General features: G+C 38.0%; 1 protein-coding gene across 6 annotated transcripts in view; it reads left to right on the plus strand.

The window, feature by feature from the left end:
- Window positions 1-17,754, plus strand: part of CPED1 (cadherin like and PC-esterase domain containing 1) — a 295,057-nt gene that overhangs the window by 243,501 nt on the left and 33,802 nt on the right. For 5 of the 6 annotated variants that reach the window (XR_013158483.1, XM_077117962.1, XM_077118089.1 and 2 more), the window contains 2 exons: window positions 4,451-4,568; window positions 13,616-13,752. Coding sequence is in view for 5 of the 6 variants with exons in the window: in XM_077117962.1 (XP_076974077.1) it covers window positions 4,451-4,568; window positions 13,616-13,752 (255 nt within the window). In the remaining variant the exon portion in view is untranslated. Of the gene's footprint in view, window positions 1-4,450; window positions 4,569-13,615; window positions 13,753-14,257; window positions 14,526-17,754 lie in introns of those variants that run through there. The other variant, XM_077118342.1, reaches the window with a different exon arrangement.

Consider the following 17,754-nt stretch of genomic DNA (forward strand, 5'->3'; position numbering starts at 1 on the left):
ACTATGTTCCTGTATCCCTCCATCCCTCCAACTTTATGTTGTTCTTGTCACAGGTTGCATGTTTATACAATGAGTCCATAATCATGTTTAATCATGCATTTCACACATTTACCTTTAGATCCCATAGGAAATAAAAAGTGGACTTATAAATGAAAAATACAATAGCACTGGCATTTATATTTACCCATATTACTCTCCACTGGATATCTTTATTCCTTTATACATTTTCAATCTATTGCCTATTGTCCTTTCCTTTCAACCTGCAAAATTTCCTTTAGCATCTGTTGTAGGGCTGGTCTAGTGATGAACTCTCTTAGCTTTCGTTCATCTGGTAATGTTTTAATCTCTCCCTCATTTTGTTTTCTTTCTTGGCATGGGCAGTCTCCTGGAATTGAACCCGAGTCTCCAGCATGGCAGATGAAGATTCTGCCACTGAGCCACCATTGCACTGCCCCTTCACTCATTTTTGAAAGACAGTTTGTCTGATATGGAATTCTTGGTGGCAATTTTTGCTTTCAACATCTTAAATATATCATTCCACTGTCTTCTTGCCCCCCATGGTTCCTGATGAGAAATTGGAACATAATCTTACTGAGGCACTCTTGTATGTAGCTTATTGTTTCCCTCTTGCAGTTTTCAGAATTCTGTCTGAAATTCTGGCATTAGACATTTTGAATATAAGATGGTGCAGTGTGGGTCTATTTCTGTTTATCCTGATTGGAGTTCATTGAGCACATTAGTTGTGTATATGCAGGCCTTTTATTAAATTTGGGGAGTTTTCAGCCATTGTTTTTTAATATTCTCCTTTGTCCCTTTCTCTTTTTCTCTTCCTTTTTGGACTCCCACAATGCATATATTGGTACATTTGATGGTGCCTCATATGTTCCTCAGGCTCTGTTCATTTTTCTTCATTCTTTCACCTTTCTGCTCTTCAGATGTGATGATTTCAATTATCTTATCTTCAAGTTCATTGATTCTTTCTTCTGCCAGCTCTAATCTGTAGTTGAAGCCCTCTGGGGAAAGTTTTCATATCTGTTACTGTGGTCTTCATTTCCATTTGGTTCCTTTTCATAATGTCCATCTTTTTTGATATTTTATTTGTGTCCTTCTGTCATTTCCTTTCATCTTTGTTCATGGTATCCTTTAACTGTTTGAGCATATTTGGGGGCATTTTAAAAATATTTTATCTGGTGCATCCCAAGTCTGGTCCTCCTCACTGATGGTTTCTAATCCTTTAATCTTCTTCTTTGCCTGGGCTACCACTTCCTGTTTCTTCATGGTTTTTTTTTATTTTAACCTTTTGTTGAATCCTGGATATTTTGATATTTTAATGTGTTATCATTGAAATTTGGATTCTGAGGCATCTGTTCAAGCCAAAGCTTTCTTTGATTACTATCATAAGAAACAAAAACCAAAAAGAAAGAACAAAAGGAAGGAAGGAAGGAAGGAAGGAAGGAAGGAAGGAAGGAAGGAAGGAAGGAAGGAAGGAAGGAAGGAAGGAAGGAAGGAAGGAAGGAAGGAAGGAAGGAAGGAAGGAAGGAAAGAAGGAAAGAAAAAAGAAAGGCAGGAAGGAAGGAAGAAAAGAAATAAAAAGGAAAAAAAAAACCACCTTTCCCAGTCATTGCAGATTGACCTGTGCAAGTGCTTTCCTTCAGAGCTTATCCATACAATGAGTTCAGAGAATACCTCCAAGTCAAAGCATCAGGGCCTCCTCTCTGTGCATGTGTCTTGTCTTGGGCATGCATATGTATGTGACTCTAGGACTTCCTCTGTTTACACAATTCTGAATGTCCTCTTCTAGTAGGAAACTGGCTCCATCCTTGTGGTTGTCTTTTACCAATATTTTAATCACATTTCCACATTTACCAATGTGGCACCTTGGTCATCATTATTCTCTTCTCCTGACAATTTCCCATGATAATGGGAGATTTTAATATCCATATGGATCCATTCCTCTTTAGTCATTAATAACTTTGGACAAACCCCAGAACTTTTCAGTCAAGTCAGAGTTGTTCCACTCTAAAATCTTACATTCCAATCTTTTCTCCAAATAAAACATACTCTTGCATGTGATTCAAGATGGCAGAGAGAGAGACACTTCAGGGCTCTGACTCCCCACAGAAGCTTTGAACAACTAGCAAATATTGGGAGAAACATCTTTCTTAAATATACAGAAAACAGATAAGGACTGTGATTGTTGAATCAAGAAAAAGGCTACTTAGAAGTAGTACTATGCATGTACTATATGTCCTACATCTAGCAATCCCTTGCCTCAGGCAGTCACATTTTAGTGTTATCCCATAGTGTTCTGCAGGAGAGTTCCATGAGCTGCCTTCTACATGCAAGGAAAGTTCTGGGACAGGAAGTGCCTCAGGCCACCATCAGACAGATTGGACTAGATATACGTGCTCCCAGTATGTGCTTCCTCTAGAACCAGGACTAGGTATGTACTAGCCAGTGAGGGGTGAGGGCAGAGGAGTCCTAGTACCAAGAGATCTTACTACTTCTAAGTAGCCTTTTTCTTGATTCAACAATCACAGTCCTTATCTGTTTTCTGTATATTTAAGAAAGATGTTTCTCCCAATATTTGCTAGTTGTTCAAAGCTTCTGTGGGGAGTCAGAGCCCTGAAGTGTCTCTCTCTCTGCCATCTTGAATCACATGCAAGAGTATGTTTTATTTGGAGAAAAGATTGGAATGTAAGATTTTAGAGTGGAACAACTCTGACTTGACTGAAAAGTTCTGGGGTTTGTCCAAAGTTATTAATGACTAAAGAGGAATGGATCCATATGGATATTAAAATCTCCCATTATCATGGGAAATTGTCAGGAGAAGAGAATAATGATGACCAAGGTGCCACATTGGTAAATGTGGAAATGTGATTAAAATATTGGTAAAAGACAACCACAAGGATGGAGCCAGGTAAAATTAACTACAGCAAAGGTAATATTTTTTTTACATAAGAACAATGAAAGTGGCAATAAGGAGATAGAAGGTAAACATCTTAACTATGCCTGGAGAGGCAAGAGTGACTTGGCAGGCAACTTCCCCTGTAAGACTGTTCTGGAGAAAATTGACTTTTCCTGCAGGGCTAGGTTTCTATAAAGGCAAGGAGATAAGGGAACATACTATGAAGCTTTGAAGGTTATAGATGAGTTTGCTTTCTCTGGGATGGAAAGCCATTAGCACACATGCAATGGTACCTTTTTCTCATTGGTTGATATGTGTCAATCACATGCAGACTTTTAAGAAAACAGCTAAGACTTTGGCAGCTATGGACTCTGTTTCTATTTCCCACTGAAAAAATAGTAGGGCAAAATCATACACCCACACTCCACAGAGACCCCCAAACAAAGAGTTATTTTCAGGCAAAATTTTAACTAAATCCATACTTTTAAATATGTTTCAACACCATTTGCATGGGTATAAATATGCTGAAAGATATCTTTTATATTAATAAATTGAACACACACATCTCAGTTTGAAGTATCTGAATTTAGGTTACTTTATGGTTTATCAGAACATGGGCAGATAAGTACTTTGCATCTGGAAGTGACATTTGACAGGGTATCTCCTAGAACAAAGGAACAATATATGCCAAAGAGACAAATGGAAGTGCAGGTGGTGAAGATTGGTGGTAATACTGTTTTAAATTAATATTCGATTTCACAAGTAATATAAGAATAACACTCTTTCTACATAAAAAATGAAACATTATAGATGGATCTAACATCCCTTTGACATTCACTGGCTGTGAACCAAGTTGCTACATGCTATGTTGTGGGAACACAGACTCAGGCACAACAGAAACAGCCAACAAATGACTGCTTTATTACTTACATAGCACAAAGAGTTCAAAAGAGCAGGGGAAGAGATCCCATCATGATCTCCTAGGGCTGCCAACATTGCTCAGGCTGAGTTCAGTGGATGGCGATTCCACAGGCCCCACTTCTAGTCCGAGAGGAGAGACAAATCTGTGCTACCTGAGGGTGGGGTATTAATACAACCCAGGGAGAGGGGGCCCTGCCATTGAGAGTTCCCCCTCTAATAAATAGCTTGGGCTGCCTGTTGTTTCCAGTGCTATGGTTGCGTCAGGTGTTTTCATTAGACCTAACACCTCCCCAGGGCTGCAAAATGGAAATAGCCAGTAACATCTACACAGTAGAAAAGGGGGTGGAGAAGGTAGGATGGCCAATGATCAGGTGAACCTGTGATTTCCCCAGCACTACCAATCCACAGACATGTTCTAGAGTAACTCCTATTATCCAGACTTCCTTTTATTCTTTTAACAATTCTTGGTGAGTCAACAATCTGAGAAATAAATAACAATTGCTCTTGTTACCCATAAAGTTTATTTAAGGAGAAAACCTTACTTTTCAGATTTGTTTTTAGATGTTATTATTATTGATCAGGTTAATCACTATAATTTATATTTGTACCATTTTAACACAGGATTGTGGTTTGTTGATTCACCCAGAAGAAACCTGCGGATTACAACCTATTCCCTCTGACTACATTGAAGCCATTTCACAGCCTGATCTAAAGATTTGTCCATCTGGAGACACAAAAGGTAACTATCACATTGGCTCTCACTTCATTAAAAAAAGCCTTTAACATAGATAAGTGTATGTTCTTTAAGCTACCCTTGTACAAATGTACCAAGGTAGCACACTATTTTGTTTATCATTAGTAGGAACTACAATGCATGTAATTAACGTAAGTGCATTGTTTTAATATTTAAGATATTCTCTCCAGCCTCCCCATCTTTCCCTGGTTAATCCATTTCCATCCTACAGATCTCAGCTCAAAAGTCATTTCTGCTAGAGACTCTTCCTTGATATGCCAACTACTTTCCTTACTACATATGTTCACAGCAGTCTTTCTTTCCTTCCACAGCCATTACCACAATTATTTAAATAAATAAGTATTCAGTTGTTAAATGTCATCCTTCCCAGAATGTCAGCATTGTGAGGACAAGGACCCTGTTTGTTTTGCTCATACTATATCAATTCATGGAGCTCCACAATTGATACATAGTAGTTACCTAATATCTATTGGCCTTATGAGCCAAAGAACTGCAAAGGATTCAAGTTCAGTATTAAATAATTTTGTCTCATTTTAAAAATATTTGATAATGAACACTAATGAACCCTACATATTGAGCATTAGTAGAAGCAGGAAAATTGTAATATCATATTTAAATTATAGCGTTAAATCCTGTTTAAGCATTGAGCAGACCTGGAATACATACACCTTTGGTGCTACTCTCCTCTTTGCCTGTTTCTCTCCTTTCCCAATAATCCTCTTTCTGTAGAATCTAAATATGGTCAAGCCAAAGCTGGGTCAAGCCTCTTATTAGAGGAGCAGCAAGAAGCTCTTGTGTACTTCCTGGTTACCACTCTGTGCTCCTGACCCTACGTCTCCCTTCATCTAAAAAGTCTGAGAAAACACTCAGGAGCTTTTCTACCCTCAACATGAACTTCACACCACAGCTTGCATGGGAAATGAGTTTCACAAATGGGCAGGACAAATTGCAATTTGGCATGCACTGTTAACAACGTGGGCATATCCCCATTCTTGAACATGTGTTCTAAATAATAAATTACAGTCTGTGTATAAGGAGGGATTTACCCATTATGGTGTGTCAGGTGATATGATTTGCAATTTGCCTCTAGATGAGATACACACTCTTATGTACAAAGGAGTCGCCAAAGTATCCACTTAAATATTTTCATCAGATATAAATTTATGATAATCATAAAGCAACTTAATTCTACTCCTCCCACAGAATTGAGTCAAAAGTTCTTCAACACAAAGTTCAAGGTACATTACTGAAATTCCTTGAAGAGTAGAAGCTTCTGTCCATTACATTTGCAGTAACTTATGTCGGGCCCTGTTATAAAGCTGTTTTTGTGCCTGATTCTTCCTGAAGAGGCTGTCAGTGGAACACAGACCCTGTTGTTTGTGTTGCTTCTTTCAAGAAAATCCATTAGCTCTCAAATCAATGCCAAGCTCCTTAACCTAAAAGTTCAAGGCCTCCATAACCAGACCTGATTCCACCTTTCCCTTCTCCTCCCAGTCTCTCTATCTCACTTTATGTCAACAATGCTGGTCCAGACTCCTGGCTCTTGTCCATGGTGTTTTTTATGCCTAAAATCTACTAATATTTGTCTAATTTCTGCTAATGCTGAGTCTTCCTTTCTGGGACCCCGTTTTCCATCACCCCTCCCCCAGTTTAGTTCTCTTTCTGTGTTCATGGCGCATACTGGGCACATCTTTGCAATAGCACTTACCATGCTGTGTTTAAAACATTTATTAATGTTTCTCTCTTCTTTTCTGATCTGTGGCCTCCAAAGTGGAATGATCCACCCTGGGAGGAGGCAATGGAAGTGGCATAAGAAAATCCATTAGGGTGAAGCCACTAAATATTAAACATATGCGTATTTATTCTTTTATCTAATCATTATTATTTTTATGTTTTATAATGAGGATAACATATAAATATATGTAACATATGTACATATATTACAATGTGCATACATTGTTACATCAAAGTGCATGAGCAATAAGCTTTTATTGATGACTGCCCTAGATTTTATGTTTCTCCAGAACAGGGATTGTCCCTTACTCATCTAATATATGAATATCTAATATATGCTCAAAACAAGATTGCTAAACTAAAACCAATATCCATATCCTCCTCCCTTCCACGGAATTCTGTGAGCAGCCAGGGTACAATCACCCAGGGCCAATTGCTCCACCCTTGTGATCCTGAAGTCTCGTGGGCATAAAGACTGAAAGAAAATGAGTGAAGTCAGGGACAGCAGTTTGCAAGGGTGTTATGCTGGTTTGAAAGGATGTATCTCCCCTAGAAAAGCCATGTTTTAATCTAAATCCCATATCACAAAGGCAGAATAATCCTTATTCAATACTGTATGTTTGAAACTGTAATCAGATCATCTCCCTGGAGATGTGATTTAATCAAGAGTGGTTGTTAAACTGGATTGGGTGATGACATGTCTCCACCCATTTGGAACATTTTCTCAGCCTTAGAACTCTAAACTAGCGGCTTATTAAATTCCCCTTTTTAAAAGCCATTCTGTTTCTGGTATATTGCATTCTGGCAGCTAGCAAACTAGAACAGGTATGTTCTGTTTTGTTTTTTTTGTTTTGTTGTGCTTGGACAGGCACTGGGAATCGAACCTGGGTCTCTGGCATGGCAGGCAAGAAATCTGCCTGCTGAGCCACCACTGCACTGCCCAAGGGTGTGGTTTTTTGCTGCTGGAAATTATTTCCTTGATGGCAAGACTCCCCTCCTATTGAGAAAAGATGTCATGGCAGACAACATTGAAGGAAAATTTATTTAGGAGCTTTAGGTCTGGCTTATATAGCCAAACACAGAAACCAGTTTAAAAGTCTTATTTCAATAGCCCATTATGAAGTTGTCTGACAGAACTGGATCCATTTTTTCATCTTGCCAGTGTAATGATGGTCAAAATGTCATTTTCAATAACACCAGGTAGTATACATTTGAATGACTATATTTTACTCTTAAGTTATTTTCCAGCCTTTAGAAAGTAATTTGAGTATAAGATACAACCTAAGAATTAACTATGTTGCTTAAGAAATAAAAATTACTTCTAATTTGGAGAAGGAAAGAAGAAAGTTATACAATGATCACTGGATGAGAATTAACTTTAAGCAAGATAGTTTAGACTGCGTTTTATGATATGTAAACAAAAGATTTTATCAAACTTTATTGTTTGCAAAGAATGTATCAACTTACACCTCATTGCTTCTAATGTTGAAAATATGGATCGATGATACATTTTTTTCTCTTCTTAAATAAAAACTTTTATTTTATAGTATTTTGGAGCCAGGCTAGTGACATCATCTCCATGATTTTACATTTCACCATGACCCTAAGTCACTGGGTTGAACTTTCTTTCTCCATTGTATCACCCAATCTGATGAATATAAATGGCTGAAATTGAACTTGCACTAAATACGGAGCCATAATTATAAATCAAATAACTTCTCCCAAAAAACAATTTCATTGTTCAGAATGTTAGTCCTCAAATCATGTCATATTTCATTTCAGAAATCACAGATTTGATTAATTCAGTGTTTAAATATATAACATAGAATTTATGTCTTTTTTGACAATTTTTGTTGAGATGGTATCATTTAAAATTCAGTCCTGCAGGTGTTATACAGATGCCTATTTCAAGCAATATTAGTAACCCCTAATAAGTAAAAGACATTGTTAAAAAATATAAAAATGCAAAGAGTTATGACTGTTCAAATATGTAGCAGTATGAACCTTTGGGGCCAAGCTTTCATAGACCCAGTCAGGCCTCTTTTTTTATGTGCATGCAATATTGTGCCCATAAATGAACTGACCCACATTTGAACCATTGTGCAGGCAGTTGGCCACTTGTTTCTTCAGCCTAAAAATGCAAGTGACCAAGGAAGACTTCAGTTTGTGCAAAATGAACTGTCAGCAAGATTGTGTGTGTGTGTGTGTGTACGGTATGAGAAGGGATGCATGTGTTCTTTGATACTCAGAAACCTGATGAAAACTTGGCCCTTCAAAATACTATTAAATATCATTTCATAATATGAACACATTTATGCCCCAAGATCCTGCCATTCTGTTAGAAAGAAAATGGACAGTCTTTTGTTGAAACATGGACTCTGTCAACACATGAACCCATTGAATAAATTCAGCTTTTAAAAAATAAAGATAAATTCATTATAACAACCAATTTGTGGGTTTTCTGATTTGTGCTGCCAACGAAACTGTTGAACTATATTTCAACTGATGATGTTTTGCTGACCCAGCCTGTCTTAATAAAAGACTCTACAAATCGGAGACTCAGAGACCTCAATCTCTCAGCAATGTCTTTCTAGCCTTGTCTTTAACAGCATGACCCTGCTTCTCTCACTTAACTCTCTGGACTCAAGCTTGCCTCAATTGTAATACAAGATGGTAGACAGAACTATCTCTAAGGCCTTTCCATCACCATTTCTTGGGATTTTATATGGCACTGCATATGAAACTCAATGAAGCTCCACTATCAGGAGGCTTATTTTTTTTTAAGGAAGTCATTGACAAACGTCAAACTTTTAGATTATGTCCAAATCAAATAGTATTAAAGAAGCCAAGCAAAGATGGGAAAGATGTTGTCACCTGATGATAAATTGTCATCATTTCCCAGGGCTACCATAACAAAGAGCAATAAACTGGGTAACTTAACACAATAGAAATTTATTCTCTCATAGTTCTGAAGGCTGATAATCCAAAACAAAGGTAGTCAGCAGAACTGTGCCCTCTGAAGGTCCTAGGAGAGGATCCTCCCTTGCCTCCTTTAATCCTCTGGTCTTTACTAGAAGACCTTGGTGTTCCTTGGTTTTTGGCAGCATCTGCCTGCCTCTGTTGTGTGTCTTCATATGGTTGTCTTCCCTTTGTATCTGTGTGTCTGTCTCTTCTCTTCTTAAAAGGACCCTAGTAATACTAAGTTAGGGCCCATCCTAATTCAGTATAACCTCAGTTTAAACTAATAACATTTTCATAGACCCTATTTCCAAAAAAGATCACATTCACAGGTACCATATATCTGTTCTAGTCTATAAGCTGCCGGAATGCCATGTACCAGAAACAGAATGGTTTTCAAAGGGAAATTTATTAAGTTGCAAGTTTACAGTTCTAAGTCTGTGAAAATGTCCAAATTAAGGCATCCAGGGAAAGATACCTTGACTCAAGAAGGCCGATGATGTCCAGGGTTTCTCCCCCAGCAGAAAAGTCACATGGCAACATCTGCTAGCTTCCTTTCCAGGAAACCGTAGTGGCTTCCCCAGGTTCTGTGGGTTCTGGTGGTTCTGAAGCTTTTTTCCACAATGGTTCCCTCTTGAAAGGCTCCAGTGAGCAACCCCACTTTTAATGGGTGGAGACACATCTCCATGGAAACCATCTAATCAAAAGTTACCACCCACCATTGGATGGGTCATATCTACAGGGAAACAAAAAAGATTCCATGCAGCAATATTGAATGAGGATAAAAGGACTTGGCTTTTCTGGGGTACATAATAGCTTCAAACCAGCACACAGAGGTTAGGATTTGAATATATCTTTTTGGGAGACACAAATCAATCTATAAAACAAACCATATGTGCCAGGGCAAAACCAGAATCAGGAATCAAGATATGTTCTGAATTATAAAGACAGAAATTATGTAAGAGAATTGGGTAGAGAACCATGTACTTTTGAGGATAGCCTTCATTTTGCCATTCAAAAGCAAGCATCTCTAATATTTTTCATCTTTTAGTAGTACTACCATTCTCTGCATCTGCAGACTTTGGAAACATTTTGACCTAACAGACCCTCTTTTTCTCTCCAGTATATCCAACCCATTGTGGAGACCTATCAGTTCTTCAGACCCTCTCCTGTTAGAACAGCCTAACACTGTCCTTAAAGCAACACCCCTCTACCTCTCCAAATCTTACCTATCTTTAAAAACCTGCTCCCATTTTATCTGCTCCCTGGAACCTTTTAGAAAAATCTGACCTGCACTGCTTTCTTTATTCTGAACTGCCATAACATCAAGTACTATAGTATATGCTGTACATATTTTCCTTATAGAGAAATAATTTTTATCATGAAAAGTTTAAGTAATGTGATCAACTTAAATAGTAGTTCTCAACCTTGGTTGCATATTGGAATCACCTGAAAATTACTGATTGAACCCCAAATCCAGTGACTCTAATTTAATTGTTCTAGAGTACAACCAGGGCATGGGGGATTTTTAGAAATCAGTAGGTGAGTCTAATGTTCAGCTGATGTTGAGAGCCAAAGAACTAGTTTGAGGCAGAGAACAGATATATGTGACCCCAAAGCCCAGGGCCTTTCCTTTGCTATACAGATAACTATGCATGGCCTATCAACTATACTATAATTATTGTACATAAATTATAGCCTGCTACCTGATTTTATATTTTTGAGAACTAGTGTTATATTTGAGAGCATAGGCTTGGAACAGACTGGCTAGGTTCATGTCCTTTTTCTACTACCTTCTAGGTGGAGGGTCCTGAACAAGCTACTTACTTTTCTGGGTCTTGGATAATGCATCAGTACAATGCAGGTGATTATAGGCTGTTATGATGATTTAACCAGTTCATGTATTAAGAGGCTTACAGCATCCCTGGCACTTAGGAGTACTATGTAAATACTAGCTTTTAAAATACAATTATGATATTTTAGTACCAAGAGCACTAGTGCTACAAAAACAAAAAATAAAAAAAGAGCACTTGCGCTTAACGGTAATTACTGTCTTAAATTTAAATCCTCCTAGAAAGTGATAAGTATGTGGAGAAATGGCAGCTCATTCACCAGTCATGAAATTGTGTAGGAACAACTTTATGGGTAGACATTGAATAAGGCAGTTTTCTGGGATTCTCATTAAGTTTAAAAGTCAAAGCAAAGAGAAAATTTTATGGTAAGAGGAGCAAATATTACGTGCGGACTGTCTTGCATTTCAACTTTCTACTCCTGTTGGTGCTGTACCCCCTAAAGTAACCCTGTTATACATATTCTGCCCTTCCCTGGAATACACTGATTGCTTATCTCTCTTTCTTTCTATTTTCTTTTCTCCCTTTCTGTTTCCTCTTTTAATGTCCCTGCACTTTTCCCCTTTGTGTAGTCAAGCAGCAAAAGCCACAAATTTTATCTCCTTTCATTTATTATTTTTTCCACACACACAGGCACTCATACACACAATTCTGACATTGCAGAGATCATGAAATATAAAATGCAGCTAAAAATAGAAATCCTTCCTATTAAAATGAATGTCACACCAGATACTTTTATTGGCAGTACCACAAATCAAAGCTAGAATAGATAAAAATTTTTAACAATTTTCTTTTCAAACACAAAAAAGTAGGTTGGACTATTTAGCACCTGTCTTAGTTTGCTAGCTGCCAGAATGCAATGTACTAGAAATAGACTGACTTTTAAATTTATATTTAAATTTAAAATTTAATAAGTTGCTAGTTTACAGTTCTGAGGCCAAGAAAATGTCCCAGTTAAAACACGTCTATAGAAATGTCCAATCCAAGGCACCCAGGGAAAGATAACCTTGGTTCAAGAAGGCCAACGAAGTTGAGGGTTTCTCTCTCAAGTGGAAGGGCATGTGACAAACACCGCGTGATCTGCTAGCTTCCTCTCCTGGCTTCCTGTTTCACGAAGCTCCCCAGGAGGCATTTTTCTTCTCCATCTCCAAAGATTGCTGGCTGGTGGACTCTCTGCTTCTCGTGGTTACATCGTTCTGATCTCTCAGAATCTACTGCTTTCCCAAACTTCCCTCTTTTATAGGATTCCAGTAGAGAATTCAAGACCCACCTGGAATGGGTGGAGACACTTCTCCACCTAATCCAGTTTAACAACCACTCTTGATTGAGTCACATCTCCAGGGCGATGATCTAATTAAAGTTTCAAACATACAGTACTGAATAGGGGTTAGGAGAAACGGCTGCCTTTACAAAATGGGATTAAGATTAAAACATGGTTTTTCTAGGGTACATACATCCTTTCAAGCCAGCACAGCACCTCATTGTTTTAAATATAAAATATATAATAAAATAAACAGGCCTTCCTAGTAGTTGTAGACATCAGTGTGTTCTTCATGGAGACAGATTACCATTCCATACTTCTTAATAGAGTATGCGTGCTCATACTCCTTTCATGTAAAAGTGAACAAAGGAAAAACAAAAACAATTTTATTTTTCTACTAAATTATTAATGTATCCACTAGTACAGAAAACTAAAGTATTTTTATACACATCACTTTCACCAATAAAATAGGAAATAGCTTTATAAGTATATTGAGAATATTTATTTTATAAACATTTACTAACACTTATGACCTACTTTGTGCCTTCACTCTACTAGTAACACAGATGAATGTTATATTGTGACTATGCTAAGCCCTTTAAATATATTATTACACAAATCATTGTACCAATCATGTAAGGAGAATAGTCCACCTTTCAACGAATCAACAAAGAAATTAGGGAAACATAGGTAGAAAGGGGTGAAGAGATTTAAACCAAAAAGGCTATCTATCAAAATAAAGGAACAAAAACTAGTTTTCAAAATAACAAATTATCAGAACGTTCAAGTTGTTTTCTTAAATCACTGGAGAGCAGAGAATATATCTATTCTTCCATTGGTAACATAAACAAGAGTTTGGCTAATAAATATTTAGGATCAACTGCTTATATTCATGGGTCCTAGTTTACTTATGGCTCTGTTGATGCATCTAACATTGTTTGAAAATAATAATTGAGTAGTACCTTTCACTTGATCCTTATAAGAATATGGTTTCAAGGAACAGAATTCATACTTGATTTCAGTGCAAACCACTTTATTTCAGAACGCCATTAGATATTGCCAGTCTAGTTGCAGGGGGCCATGCGTTGGTCCACTGGGTTTAAGTGGTAGAATGTCTTCTCATTGTGATTTTGGTAGTGGCATGCAATAAGTCAATTCTTAAGTGAGTTGCAAACTATTATTTCACTAATAGAGATGAAACTTAAATGAAGTTTTTCCATCTATTCTAGGACAATGGATTGTACCTTGTCTTAGTTGTTCAGACAATAGAACTTGTGACTGGAGAGAAATAACATGGCAGCCCCACAACTGCCAATATGGTGTCCTGACCAAGCCTCAACTCCAGCAGTGCCTGGAAGGAAGGAAGGTAGGTTCTGGACCCAGTGGGCAGAGTCTTTGATTTATGCTATCTGCTACACCAAAAGCCTTGTTGTATCTGCTGGGCCAATCCCAGCGCTCTTGCTCAGCAGAGGAAACTGACTGAATGCATTCTGGCTTTCTAAATCACATGTAGATGTTATCATAGAAGAACCTTAAGAATGCTTGCTCAAAATATTAAATTATTTCCAAATTAAGTCTCTTTGACAGATGGAGGATATTAAAGTCATGGTTTGTGCTGGCCCAATTCCTTGCTATTTTCTCAGCACAATTTTGTGGGAGCTTGCCACGTCAACTGACAGTTGGCAGTACAGAGCAGCTGGGCTTGTCAACTGCAGCTCCAGCAGGCATTGCTGTTAGAATAGACATCTGTAGCTCAGCACAAGAAACCAAATATTCCCACATGCAAGACTCACTCCTTCTAGAGCTTACCAAGTGCATGGCATTGTTTTTACACACTAACCTTCCTGATCTTCTTTCACATTTCTGGGCAGGTCTCCCATGGACCTCACTAGACTGACTTTTCCTTTAGCGAGGCTCCTAAGCTGATTTCTTGGACATGCAGTGTCTTCTTGCTAGGCATGCTCTGGCTAGGTAGACTCCAGCAGAGCTCTCGGACGTGTGAAATGGGCACATAGACTGAGAGGCTCAGTTAACATGAAGTAAGTAACCCTTATCCAGATTTTCAGAGTGCTTTTTATTAGACAGACATTTCCTTATAAACTGCTTGTAAGCTCTCATGCATGGGCAAGAATGATTTCAAAATTGATTTTGAAAAAGTCTATTAATGAATAATGAAAAGAGCATTGACCTGAGTGTATGCCATTTTTTGTACTTTCAACTAGTTTAAGAAGAATGACGGGGGTGAGGGACAGGGCAGGGGGATAGATATTCAATTTTCAGGACTGAGGAGTTGGTTGTTTAAAGATAAAGCAGCAATATTAGTCCATGTTTTAAAAAGAAGGGAAGAAAACATTTAGAAACATCTGCTGCTGTCAGTATTCTCAACAGCATTAATGCCATGCAAGGAGCTATGCTGCTAACTTTCTTACACCTTAAGTCCCAGCACACTCTAAACTTTGCAAGGGGAGGGAATGTATTAATTTGCTGCTATGATCTCTCTATTTAGCACAGTTTTTGTTACGCAATGGTCAAAATACATTTGTTGAGTAAAAGAAATAAATTAAAATCTTGTTTGTTGCAAATCACAACCCTGTAAAGTAGATCTCCATTTTATACTTAATAAAAGTAAACCTCAGAGAAATTGAATAATTCACCCATGGTCACACACGCATGAGTGACTACTTGTCAGGCATTTTTTAACCACCAGCTTGGATAATCCATCCTCCATATCCTAGAAATACAGAATGGAAATAATAAAAAATAGCTGTTGCCGCAACAGCCAGACTTCCCTAAACTCTTTCAGAATAGCAGTCAGACTTCAGAATTGAGAGTACTCAAGAAAATCCTAAGAAGATGTCACAGTCTATTAATCTGAAAGGCAATAGATATTAATTTAATTTCATCACTAAATTCCAAGGCTTTGGACATGATATATGCTGTTTCTCAGGCTTTTTTTCCCTTCATTTGTAAAATAATAAACATATATGATCTAACCCTGAACTGTAGATTAACCAACTTTTAAAGCTAAGGGTCTTCTATCCTGTCTTTGCTAATCTCAAGGCTAATTATTAGCAGGTCTAAAAAAATAATAGTTTTTTTTTAAAAAAGGCAAGATCACATTTTTCTACTGTTAACAAATGAGATCTGATCTTACTAAGTCTCAAAGTAAAGGTCTGTATCCCATTTATGTGACCCATACAGGGGTCAACCTGCCAGATGCTTAGCAGAGAAAGCTTACCTTAGTGACTCCCCAATTCCAGCGGCATCCTTCAAATCTGCAAACTCAGAAACTCAAATTTGCCAGCACACTCACAGTGGTTCCACAGAATCTGATTTGTTAAACAAAATGCTAATTTACTGCATAATCAATGAATAAGCATTGTACATTTTTAGTAAAACCAGAATTAAAAAGATAACTCTACAGTACCATGGAGACTGCCTAAGGTGAGGAGGAAACCCGTGCTGGGGAAGTGGAGACCATTTAATTAGAAAATTCTAGCATTAAACATTGAGACAGCAAAGAAAAGCACAGAATAGGTATAGCGCAATCCCACTGATGTAAAAGCAAATTCATGCATGCAAACATATTTACGTACACAGGAAATTTCCAGAAATGACAGTCAAGAACGATTAAGTGGAGGTTAAGTGGAAGGAAGTGGGATAGTTAGAGGATCAGTTACATATTTTGCAAGGTTCAGTTCAAAATGAACATGCAGGGCCCTGTATTTAAAAAATTATTAAGAATTTCCTGATGGCAACAACAAAGCAATAAAGCAAGCATGGGCCCTTTTAAGTGCAGGGTGCTTTGTGACTGCACAAAGGTCAAAGGTCCATGAACTGACTTTGGATAGTGAGCGTGGTTGGCAAAGCATGAAAAGATCTTTTAAAATCTATGTATTTCTGTATTATTTTCATTGCAACCATAGGTGAGTGTTGTATTTGCAATCCAAATATCTATCAATACTTTAAAAGGCTATATAATCAGAACTAGAGCAGAGGCAGTGGAAATGCAATGAAAGGAGAGCCTGAGAAAGACGTTTTATTTTCAGAATCACAGAACTTGGTAGTGTTCAGTCAAGTGCCCCGACTCATACCACACACACAGATATTTGTGTAAGTATTTTCGGTCACAACTGTGAAATAGGTCTTATTTTAAGAAATCACTTTTTCCGAACTGAAATGGTGGCAAAAATTTCCCTCGTATATCTATTTCTCACTTTCCATGGAAGAAAACAAGTCTACAAAGTGATCCAAGAACTCTTATTTTTCATTACAAAGACAAGTAAGTTCTCATCTTACCCAGAAATTCCTGTAATTGCTGTTCTCTTCTAATGTCAAATAAGTGTTAAATCTTAATAGTGACAAAAGTAGAAAAACAAGTAACATAAATACACTGTTTTGTTTAAAACACCTGATGCCCTGACTTTTTCTCAGCTCTCTTTCTCTCTCTTAATGTTCGAGAAAATTAACACGCTATTTGAACAAAATTTTACAGAAATTCATGTCACAAATGCTTAAGGACCACAAGGTTGTGGAGTAGCAAAAGCCTCAGAGGGGCAGCTGAGAACCTGTGCCTTAGTCAGATTCCACCAGTGTGATTGTTTTTAAATCAAATCCATCAGATTAACTCTGCTGCCCTACACCAGAAATCTTGCAGTTTCAGTCATTCCCTAACATGTTACCACAGAATAGACTCCAGATGCTCGGTTAGCAAAGTTAAGTTCAGCATCCTTTCTACAGATTCTGTGCTGCCTCATTGATTCATTCATTCATCTAACATTTGCTGAGCAATGACCGTTGCAGGAGCATAAATGTGATCCTTCAGGGTGCAACAGCTCTAGTAGAAGAGGGCGAATGAGAGAAATGATCATTGCAGCAGAGCAAGATGAGTTCAACAGTAGAAGAAGCACAGAGGGGCCACCAACCCCAGACTGGAAGGGTCTGGAAAAGTACCTGTGGTAGTTAGATTCAGTTGCCAACTTGGCCAGGTGAAGGCCCACCTAGTTCTGTTGCTGTGGCCATGAGCCAATGGTAAGTGAACCTCATCTGTTGCTGATTTACATATGCAGTCAGCTGGAAGCCGTGCCTGCTGCAATGAATGATGTTTGGCTTAACTGGCTGGTGCTTAAATGAGAGAGTGCAATGTAGCACAGCCCAAGCAGCCCGGCATACCTCATCTCAGTACCCGCAGCTCAGCCCAGGCCTTTGGAGGTGCAGAAAGGAATCACCCCGGGGAAAGTTGTTGGAACCCAGAGGCCTGGAGAGAAGGCCAGCAGAGATTACCCTGAGCCTTCCCACATAAGAAAGAACCTCAGATGAAAGTTAGCTGCCTTTCCTCTGAAGAACTAACAAAATAAATCCTCTTTTA

This window comes from Tamandua tetradactyla, chromosome 1 (assembly GCF_023851605.1).
Source record: "Tamandua tetradactyla isolate mTamTet1 chromosome 1, mTamTet1.pri, whole genome shotgun sequence".
In the NCBI taxonomy this organism is placed as follows: Eukaryota; Metazoa; Chordata; class Mammalia; order Pilosa; family Myrmecophagidae; genus Tamandua; species Tamandua tetradactyla.